We start from the raw sequence: 9,948 nt of genomic DNA on the forward strand, positions 1-9,948 counted from the left end.
AAAAAAAAAAAAAAAAAAAAAAAAAAAAGGTCAGTTCTGAATTTTCAATAAAATATGGTCCTAGAATAAAAGAGTCAGATGCACTAGACCTTGAAGAGCACATGGAAGAAACATATATTAGGGTTTGCATAGTTCTCCCCTGCAGGCTGAGCATAGAAGGTGAGAAAATTGTAGTAAGAGTTGTGATATTATACAAATATTCTGCATTTCCAAGTCCATAGGTTTTGCAAAACTAAATGAATAAAGATGGGCAATAGACGAGTTGTCTTGTAAAGTTACATTAGTGACATTAGCACATATATGCACGCATAGCAAACATTGTTGGATAACAAAAGGATGTAATTCACAGGTCAAAATTTAAATTTTACATCAGTTAACCATTTGTGAGTACTATGCATGTTACGATGACAGTCATTTTGTAATGGCACTATCAATTAATGAGTTGTTCTTGTCCTCTTAATTTTACCGAGGATGACTTTACAGAATATAATAATAACTGAGTGAAAAATCAACAAGGGGGTTGCAGTGACAGTCTCCTCTGTTGAGGTGATCAGTAAATCAACCACTGCCCTTTCAATTATTGTTTCCAATAATTTACTAATCCATCTTATAACTGCATCACATTGGCCATCTCCCTCTATATTCTAATCCCCTAAACAGCTTATGACCTAGATTTATGCAAGATTGGGTGCTCTCATCTCATCTACCAATGTTTATTTTCTTTTATATTTTACCCCTCCAAAGCTAATTTGCATATTTTATGCACCATACTACAGGATATGTATGCCATATCAAAGGCAGCCTACTCATCAACCACCATGATGAACAGCATGTAATTATGTCAACCTCCCAAAATAGTCCAAGTTGCAAAAAGAGTCTTCTCTCTCATGCATGAACAGACGCATGCAAATATCTTAGTATCAGCAAAGTTATCAATTTCTGAAAACATCTAAAATTCATAACAGTCTTGACAACTCCTAAACGAGCTAATTCAACACATGTGAAGAAAAAAAGGCAGCATTGTCAACTGTTAATTAAATAGAAAAGGGCCTCAACAAGTTATGGAGGCGTGCCCATGAACTCTGGAGTATTTCTTCTTATAAGGGATTAATGCTACAGTGCTACCATCCAAGTGTAAAAAACCAAGGTATCAATCTTTATTTACTCTCCAATTCGTTTAAGAAACCAAATTAGTAATAGTCCCATGCTAAACAGGCATTCCCAAGCTCCTCTTAAGATATCTCTCTTCCTAAATTTTATTATTCTCTTCTGTTAATGTTCTGCAAGTGTGATTGCAATGCTTCACCTTATTAAGCCCTAAATTCTAGTCAACAAGTTCAATACCTATCATTCCCAACATCAATTTCCTAACTCATCATTTCCAGTAGCTCTACCCAGAGTAAGTCTCAAACAACATCACACATGCTTCGCTGGAAAAGGTGAGAGCACTCGTAAGTCGTGACCAGCCCCGAGAAGCACGTTCTCTAAACTCGTGCATTTGTCATCAGTTTTACGAAATCCGATCAATTCAGCCTACAGATTTGTTCTTCATCTTAGCATCACATCAGATTAACCTAACAATTTTGTGCCTACTGCATTTCTAACGAAAATACGATTTATCTGATAGAAATACAATTGCATCTGCAGATCTACTGGGACAGGATATCAAACAACAAGTCAGCGGTCGATCCATTAAAGCGTCATTATAGAATAATCCAATAGTAAATTCGACTGAAATCACATAAACCACTTTTGTAAAAACGAAGAACTTACAGGATTCAGATCCATTTTTTGGATAATTCAAATGCAGGGATTTTCAGTACCGCCCCTCTCAGCTGTGTGATCTTCTCTTCTGCGTCTCTTCTCGGATTCAACTCCCGAGTTTATAAAATTGATTTTTCTGGTACGAAAATCTGAAGCTAATTTGCATGTTTAAGTTTTAGTTAGTGTCTTCTGCCCGACGGATCCGGGTGAAGGTCGGAGTTCAATTTTGCAGAGGACACTCATAATTTCGAGTATTTTAAATTTGACCCTGAATACATTTTAAAATTTTAATATCTATCCTACAAATTTAAGGATATTTTGGAAAAATATTTCTCTTTTTTTCCTCATAAAAATGTACAATTTTCCTATTCTAACTTTATTATATTATAAAAAAAATTGCACTTTTGTCCACTAAATTATTTTATATGTTCAAATTTGATCCCTTAATTATAAAATAAACACATTTGGTCACTTAATTATCCCATTAGTGGTATATAATGTCCTCTTAATTATATTGTCAATACATTAATTAGGGTGTTTAGTTCATGAAATGTTAGTTACTTAGAGAATGTTAGATTTTTGGGAATGTTAGATAATTAAAAATGTTAAATTTATATGTTTGGTTTAAAACTAAAGTATGTAAATAAGGCAACGATAATAAGACAAATTAATTAAAATGGCAAAAAGTCCAAAATTAGTAATAAGATAAGAGATTGTGAACCCAAAATTGGAGGGTATCTCACATTTCATTCCAATAGTTAAAAATTGTATGTGGAAGTTATGTTACATTCATTGAAAAAATTACATAACATGTACCTAACATATGAATCTTATATTCCCAAGCAAAAATAAAATTAGTTATCTTATATAACTTGAACTAAACACCCCTTATGGTGTGCTTGGTTTGCACATTGGAATTGAAATCGAAATAAAAATCAAATACTTAGTAATATATAGGTGGTGAAAATATTTTGCATGTAATTTAGCTAGCATTGGATATTATTGCAATGATATACAACTTTTTCTAAATAACGATTCCAGTTTTAATATGTCACAAAATAATGTAAATCTTTTTATATATTGTACTGTAAAATTTAAATAATATTAACGTTTTTTTCCGCCAAACACCTTGTGCTCAGATAACATGTAGTGACTCTCCCATATGAGAGGTCATGAGATTAAGCCTCGGTGGAGGTGAAAACTTTTATTTCCTTGCCCGATTTTCTATAGAGCATCCTTATCAGTTTAGTATTTATCACAGTTTTTATAAGGCAACAAGGAGAGAGAAAAACAAAGACAAACAAAAATACAACAACTCTAACGTGTAACAAGATTAATAAAAAATAAAAAAAAAAAAAAACGTAAGGGAAGATGCGCCAACGGGCGCCGTGATTCGTCTGGGCGCATTACATGCCTTGTTTGTGTTTGTTTTGTTTTTTCTCTCACTTTTGAGCCCCTAAAAAATAAATACTTGCAAAAAAAAAACAAACAAAAAAAACAAAACTACTCCAAAAGCTCATCCCGCCACTAGTTAAAAACCCTTCCTTAATTTTTTGGTCCGCCAAAACCCCATAGAATCCACAATTGTGGGTGCTCCTAGTGTCTCTTTATACGCACACTAAGTCAGAAAAGTGACGGAGAGCATAAGAATTCAAGTATACATATAAAAATAATCTTACATGCTGTCGTTCGTGGTTTTATTCTCAAATCTACATTGTCATGGCCTCAATGAAGAAAGAGTTGGTTTTTCTCATCCTACAATCCGTAAATAAAGAGAAATATCAAAAGACAGCTCGATTGTAAGGATTTTTAAGATTAATCACTCAAAATAGTTGAAACTTTATTTGTTAATTGATTGTTTATCATTATATGTGTTTTTCTTAGTTCCTTTTGAATATTCCAGTTAAGTTTATCTTGTGAATTTTATTATATTTTATATTATTAGATAAAAAAGGTAGGTTGGATGAGGAGTTTCTTCAACATGAAGCATTTGGAGGACAATGTACTTAATCGGGAGGTTTAATTTGTGTTGAAAAATGGTTAACTTTTGAAATATTTAAAGGTTCTTGGTTACACAGTGTTATAAGGTGGTACGTAGGATTAAGACGACAATGCAAGTAAGGTTTCACAACAAATGGTTGATTTCTTTTTGAAACCTCACTTGTTGACTAATTTCAGCTGGCGCATCCAACGATCAATCATTGATTCCGATCCTTTTTTAAACGTAAGAAAATTCACACACTTACGTAGAGGAGTATAAAATGAACTCATCTAATTAGCACATGTTTTAGCTGGAACATTAATGGTTAATTTTCTTTCTTTATTGATCTCTTAGAAGCCAACAAGGAGAGAGAAGGACCAAAGAGAAAAAAAAAAAATACAAAAGGTCTAATGCGTGCACCGTTTGGGCGCGCTCCGTGCGCAATATGCGTTTGCGTTTGCGTTTGCGTTTGGCTTTATTTTTTCTCACTTGTGGGCCCCTACAAAAATCAAGACTTGGGAGGAGGAAAAAAAAAAACTCCAAAAGCTCATCCCTATACTAGTTAAAAACCCTTCTTTATTTTTGGTATGCAAAAAATCCATAAAATCCACAAGTATGGATGCTCTTTAGTGTCTCTTTGTATACACACTAAGTCAGAAAAGTGACGAAGAGCATAGGAGTTCAAGTATACAAATAAAAATAATCTTTAATTTTTGGTATGCAACTATAAAATTTACAAGTGTGAAGGCTCTTAGTCATTTATTCATATCATTGGTACGTGGAATCCAGAAAGCGAAACCTTAATAAATAATAAATGGATGTAAAATGCCATTTTGCGCGGCAACAAAACGGGAGGTCGTGATTATGTAAGAACGAGAGGCTATAGATAGAATCATCATTGAAGCAGAAGCTGCGGAAGGAACAACATCAAGAAGACCAAAAGTGGGGTCGTTGTCTTATCCCCATCACAAGAACGAGAGTCGGAAATAAACCCACACCAGAACTAGAAGAAGAAGAGATGGGCATAGCCTCATTCAAACTCCTCCCAACTCCAACAACAACCTCAAAGCTCAAAGCTTTACCAAAAACCCATCATCATGGTCAGCCTGGTGGCCGTTGTTCCACAGCCCAAAACCCTTTCTTTATCTGCCCTCCCTTCTTCTCGCTCTGACTTCAATGGCACCAAATTAGCTGTCTCATCTGTCCAGGTAACACAGCTTTTCTAGCCATTATGAAATTGGGGTACACTATTTCACACTAATTTCAAGGTTCAAGATTTGTTCACACAAAGAAGCAGTGTGCTATAGACTTATAGTTGTAGTTCAAACAATGATTTTGTCATTATAAGATTACGGTTTATTGGGCACTTGATGTTGTTCTTGTTGTACTCTGCAATTGTTACTTTGTTATTGGTTTAAAACTAATTTCAAGGTTGGGTTCAAGATTTGTTCACAGAAAGAGGCAGTTTGTTATAGTTGTAGTTCAAACAATGATTTTGTCATTATAAGATTACTGGTTTATTGGGCATTTTATGTTCTTGTTGTACTCTGGAATTCTTACTTTGGGGCATTTTATGTTCTTGTTGTACTCTGGAATTCTTACTTTGTTATTGGGGTAGACTATTTCAAAATAATTTCAAGGTTGGGTTCAAGATGGGTAGACTATTTCAAAATAATTTCAAGGTTGGGTTCAAGATCTGTTCACAGAAAGAAGCAGTGTGTTATAGTTGTAGTTCAAACAATGATTTTGTCATTATAAGATTACTGGTTTATTGGGCATTTTATGTTCTTGTTGTACTCTGGAATTCTTACTTTGGGGCATTTTATGTTCTTGTTGTACTCTGGAATTCTTACTTTGTTATTGGGGTAGACTATTTCAAAATAATTTCAAGGTTGGGTTCAAGATGGGTAGACTATTTCAAAATAATTTCAAGGTTGGGTTCAAGATTTGTTCACAGAAAGAAGAAGTGTGTTATAGTTGTAGTTCAAACAATGATTTTGTCATTATAAGATTACTGGTTTATTGGGCACTTGATGATGTTCTTGTTGTTCTTTGGAATTGTTAGTCTGTTTGCCTGTATAGGGAGACTAATGTGATTTCTCTTTTCATTAATGTGTGTTGATGTAGTATAAGAGGAAGGTATGGCAGCCAAAAGGGGCACTGCAGATTTCTGCAAGTGCCAAGAAGATCCTTATAATGGGAGGCACCAGATTTATTGGTATCTTTTTGTCTAGACTTCTTGTGAAAGAAGGCCACCAGGTTTAAACTATGTGATTTACACCCATTTGTTATAGTTTTTGTTGCGGGAAATCAATTATGGGTCACCGATATGAAGCACTGAGTGGAAGTTTAATAGTTCAGAGATAAATTGTCTACAGGTTACGCTGTTCACAAGAGGAAAAGCCCCGATTGCACAGCAGTTGCCTGGAGAATCAGACAGTGACTTTGCTGATTTTTCCTCCAAGGTTGTGCCAAATAATCATCTCAAACTATCGGAGATCATTACTTTCTTGCCTTGCTTGATAGTCTTTCCAAGTATGCATTCTAAGAAGTGTATCATATGCCTCGTTTAGATATTGCACTTGAAGGGAGACAGAATGGACTTTGATTTTGTTAAGAGCAGTCTCGCTGCTAAAGGTTTTGACGTTGTGTATGACATAAATGGTGCGTATTCTTTGTTCGATATCTTGATGTGGACTTCAGAATCTTCTATTTGATTGCAACTGTGTGTGCTTGATTTCATGTTTTCTTTTTGCACTTGACAATCCCTTGAAAATGCTTTTGTTTTAACTTCAGGACGTGAAGCAGTTGAAGTGGAACCCATATTGGATGCATTGCCTAATCTAGAACAGTAAGCTGTTCATCAGATCAATATTTATGCACAATCAGAGAGATGATATTTGATTTCAACACCAAATTTCTAGTTTTGAGCCTTTTACTGAAATAAAAATATATTTCTTTGAATCTTACTTTTCGTTTTGCTGAATCCTTAGGTACATATACTGCTCTTCAGCTGGTGTTTATCTCAAAACTGACTATTTGCCGCACTATGAAGTTAGTATATCTTCATCTATTTTTCTCATTGAAGTTATGTTTTTCTCTAGAGAAGCACCTAGTTAACGTTGGGCCACTGAATTTTTGTCATGGTACACATTTTAGAATATAGTTTTTTCCCCCTTCCTTTTAGCCCCTCGGCAGACTGCCTTTAGTTAAATTCATTGTGTTATCTGGTTCTGATTGCAGTGATTTTATATGTGGGAATAACTCTTGTCGGTTCTGGAGTAAAACTCGAAAGTCGAAATTACTTGCAATAATACACAGAAATGCAGTTGGATGGATCGGATTTGCATAGAATTTTCCCTCCATCGTTTCTTATGGATCATGGTCTCATCACGTTTATAGTTTTGACTAAACAATTTTGTGTGCTCCTATTGACAGACTGATGCTGTTGACCCGAAGAGCAGGCACAAGGGAAAGCTCGAGACAGAGAGCTTATTGACATCGCGAGGTGTTAATTGGACTTCGATAAGACCAGTCTATATCTACGGGCCCTTGAACTACAATCCTGTTGAAGAGTGGTTCTTTCACAGGCTGAAAGCAGGTCGCCCAATCCCAGTTCCCAACTCTGGAATGCAAGTAACGCAGCTCGGTCACGTGAAGGTTAGCAAAATGAAATGGCAATAGATTGAACGTAAATGGTTAAACAACGGGAATTTTATGCATTCCTTGAACTTGTTATACTATTCACTTTTCATCCATGCTGAAACAGATTAGCGTACACTGTAAAAATAATACTTGAGTTGGATGGACCGAGTTATATGCTTATAAAAAATGAAAAGAAAAAATAACGTAAACTTGTGTTTAATATGATATGGACCGAGTTTTATGCAGTTGAGCTTGATATTTGCAGGATCTTGCAACAGCCTTTATTAAGGTTCTTGGTAATGAAAAAGCAAGCAAACAGGTGTTTAACATATCTGGAGATAAATATGTTACCTTTGATGGATTAGCAAAGGCGTGTGCAAAGGTAAGTCATATTTTTTTCATGTCTGTGAAAGGCCTAAGTACTTGCAAACTAGAAAAATGATGTGACTATCCTCGTGTTTCTAACAGGCCGGTGGATTCCCCGAGCCTGAGATTGTTCACTACAACCCTAAGGAGTTTGATTTTGGTAAAAAGAAAGCATTTCCATTCCGTGACCAGGTAACCTGTTGCTGGCTGGATAGGTTAAGATTAACAAAAATGTCTGTTGGTGACAAAAAAAAATGACATTTTGTTGCTTTCTGCAATGCAGCATTTCTTTGCATCAATCGAGAAGGCGAAGAGCGTGCTGGGATGGAAACCAGAGTTCGACTTGGTGGAAGGTCTCACGGACTCTTACAGCCTAGACTTTGGCCGCGGAACCTTCAGGAAAGCGGCTGATTTCTCAACAGATGACTTGATTCTTGGAAAGAGCCTTGTTCTGCAGAGCTAAGGCCTTCTTCACTTCTGTTCTTGCATTTTAGCTTGTATCGATTTCCTGAGCTAAGTTCAGTAGTTGTTGCCTTGTTGGTAGGGTTTGTTTTCATTGTAAGATTCATGAGAAAAAACTGAGAATGTTTCCATCTGCAAATCTTAAGAAGATTGAAATGAGAAGAACAAATGGTTCTGCAATTTGCCTTCTGTTTACCAGTTCTGTGACAGTGTGATCATAGATTCATAGCTAATACAAATGTTCCCTAAACATGCCTTTTTTTTTTTTGAGTGACGAGAAAAACTCACACCCACTACTACCCACTACTCGAGGTTGTGCACTCGGTAAGCATGAAACTGCCAAAGAGCCTCCATTTATAATAATAATAATAATAATAATAATAATAATAATTTCATTTCTATTTTATTAATATGGATGAATCCTTAATTCCTATGCCAAAACAGAAATGAAATTATTATTATTAGTATTATTATTATTATTATTATTATTATTTCTTTAAATCAAAATCCAAAAAGATCGAAAAAGGCAAAGTATTTAAAATAAAAACACACACACACACACACACACACACACAGATATATATATATATATATATATAAACAATCAGTCCCTCTCTGTATTTTTAAACTTATTATTTTAGTCCTATTATTATTATAACCATTAGTCCAAAAAGACTTGCAATATTTAATACAAAAATCGAATGAACTCATTCTACTACAAATTTTGTTTTGGTCAACTTTAAAGTCCTAAAAGACTTGCAATATTTAATACAAAAATTGAATGAACTCATTCTATTCCAAAATTTGTTTTGATCAACTCTAAAGTCCAAAAAGACTTGCAATATTTAATACAAAAATTGAATGAACTCGGTCTATTCCAAAATTTGTTTTGGTAAACTCTAAAGTCCAAAAAGACTTGCAATATTTAGTCCCTTAGCCCCCCCTAGTTTTCCTCCAAGAATGTCTCACCAACATTAGCTATACCACCACAAAGGCAACACATTTTATTGAGGAATTTCCTTCACTATCTCTTAAAATAAATACCTCCTCAACAAATTTCTCCTCAATTTGGTTCCACAATAGATTAGGCATTTCCTCCCCCTTTTCCCTGGTTTCATCAACAAATTTCTGCTAATTTGCCATTATAGCCTCCTCCAAACCACCACCATAAATAGCCCCTGCCTCGACGACAAAGTAGAATGGATGCTGACGAGCTAAGAAAAGTTTTTGAAATGTTCGACCAGAACAGCGATGGTCGGATCACCACGGAGGAGCTGAATGATTCATTGCGTAACATGGGAATCATCATATCGGAGGGGGAGTTGACCCAAATGATCGAGAAAATTGACGAGAATGGGGACGGGTGCGTGGACGTTGATGAGTTTGGGGCGCTGTACCAATCCATCATGGATGAGCGGGATGATGAGGATGACATGAGGAAGGCATTCGATGTGTTTGACCAGAATGGCGATGGGTTCATCACCGTTGATGAGCTAAAGTCGGTGCTGGCATCACTAGGGCTCAAGCAAGGCCAGGCTGTCGAGGACTGCGAGAAGATGATCATGAAGGTGGACGTGGATGGCGATGGAATGGTGAATTTCACAGAGTTCAAGAAGATGATGAGAGGGGGTGGATTTGCCGCATTGACCTGAAAAACATGCAATTGTGTACATTAGTTATTCCACACCACACATATTTTGTTTGCAATGCTTTTTTTTTTTTTTTTTTTT

The 9,948-nt window shown here is 35.5% G+C and overlaps 4 protein-coding genes across 9 annotated transcripts in view; 2 read left to right on the forward strand and 2 right to left on the reverse strand.

Moving 5' to 3' along the window:
• Nucleotides 1–1,937, reverse strand: part of LOC116025256 (Golgi apparatus membrane protein-like protein ECHIDNA) — a 5,119-nt gene extending 3,182 nt beyond the window's left edge. The window contains exons 1-2 of the mRNA XM_031266426.1: nucleotides 1,774–1,937; nucleotides 90–146 (exon numbers count right to left, since the gene is read on the reverse strand). Of these exons, the coding sequence (XP_031122286.1) occupies nucleotides 90–146; nucleotides 1,774–1,788 (72 nt within the window). The 5' untranslated portion in view covers nucleotides 1,789–1,937. The remainder of the gene's footprint in view (nucleotides 1–89; nucleotides 147–1,773) is intronic.
• Nucleotides 1,938–4,741: 2,804 nt separating this feature from the next.
• Nucleotides 4,742–8,398, forward strand: LOC116025248 (chloroplast stem-loop binding protein of 41 kDa b, chloroplastic). The gene is made up of 10 exons (XM_031266416.1): nucleotides 4,742–4,953; nucleotides 5,873–6,004; nucleotides 6,124–6,210; nucleotides 6,319–6,409; nucleotides 6,542–6,596; nucleotides 6,739–6,799; nucleotides 7,184–7,405; nucleotides 7,656–7,772; nucleotides 7,859–7,948; nucleotides 8,040–8,398. The coding sequence occupies exons 1-10, from the start codon at nucleotides 4,843–4,845 to the stop codon at nucleotides 8,217–8,219; spliced, it is 1,146 nt and encodes a 381-aa protein (XP_031122276.1). The 5' UTR covers nucleotides 4,742–4,842; the 3' UTR covers nucleotides 8,220–8,398.
• A 584-nt stretch (nucleotides 8,399–8,982) lies between these two features.
• The window catches only part of LOC116025218 (pentatricopeptide repeat-containing protein At4g13650), a 7,063-nt gene continuing 6,097 nt past the window's right edge, over nucleotides 8,983–9,948 (reverse strand). For all 6 annotated transcript variants that reach the window (XM_031266403.1, XM_031266395.1, XM_031266381.1 and 3 more), the window contains exon 6: nucleotides 8,983–9,866. The gene's annotated coding sequence lies outside the window, so the exon portion shown is untranslated. The remainder of the gene's footprint in view (nucleotides 9,867–9,948) is intronic.
• Nucleotides 9,395–9,902, forward strand: LOC116025261 (calmodulin-like protein 3). The gene has a single exon (XM_031266429.1). The coding sequence runs from the start codon at nucleotides 9,418–9,420 to the stop codon at nucleotides 9,868–9,870; it is 453 nt and encodes a 150-aa protein (XP_031122289.1). The 5' UTR covers nucleotides 9,395–9,417; the 3' UTR covers nucleotides 9,871–9,902.

The sequence above is a fragment of the Ipomoea triloba genome, chromosome 1 (assembly GCF_003576645.1).
Source record: "Ipomoea triloba cultivar NCNSP0323 chromosome 1, ASM357664v1".
In the NCBI taxonomy this organism is placed as follows: domain Eukaryota; kingdom Viridiplantae; phylum Streptophyta; class Magnoliopsida; order Solanales; family Convolvulaceae; genus Ipomoea; species Ipomoea triloba.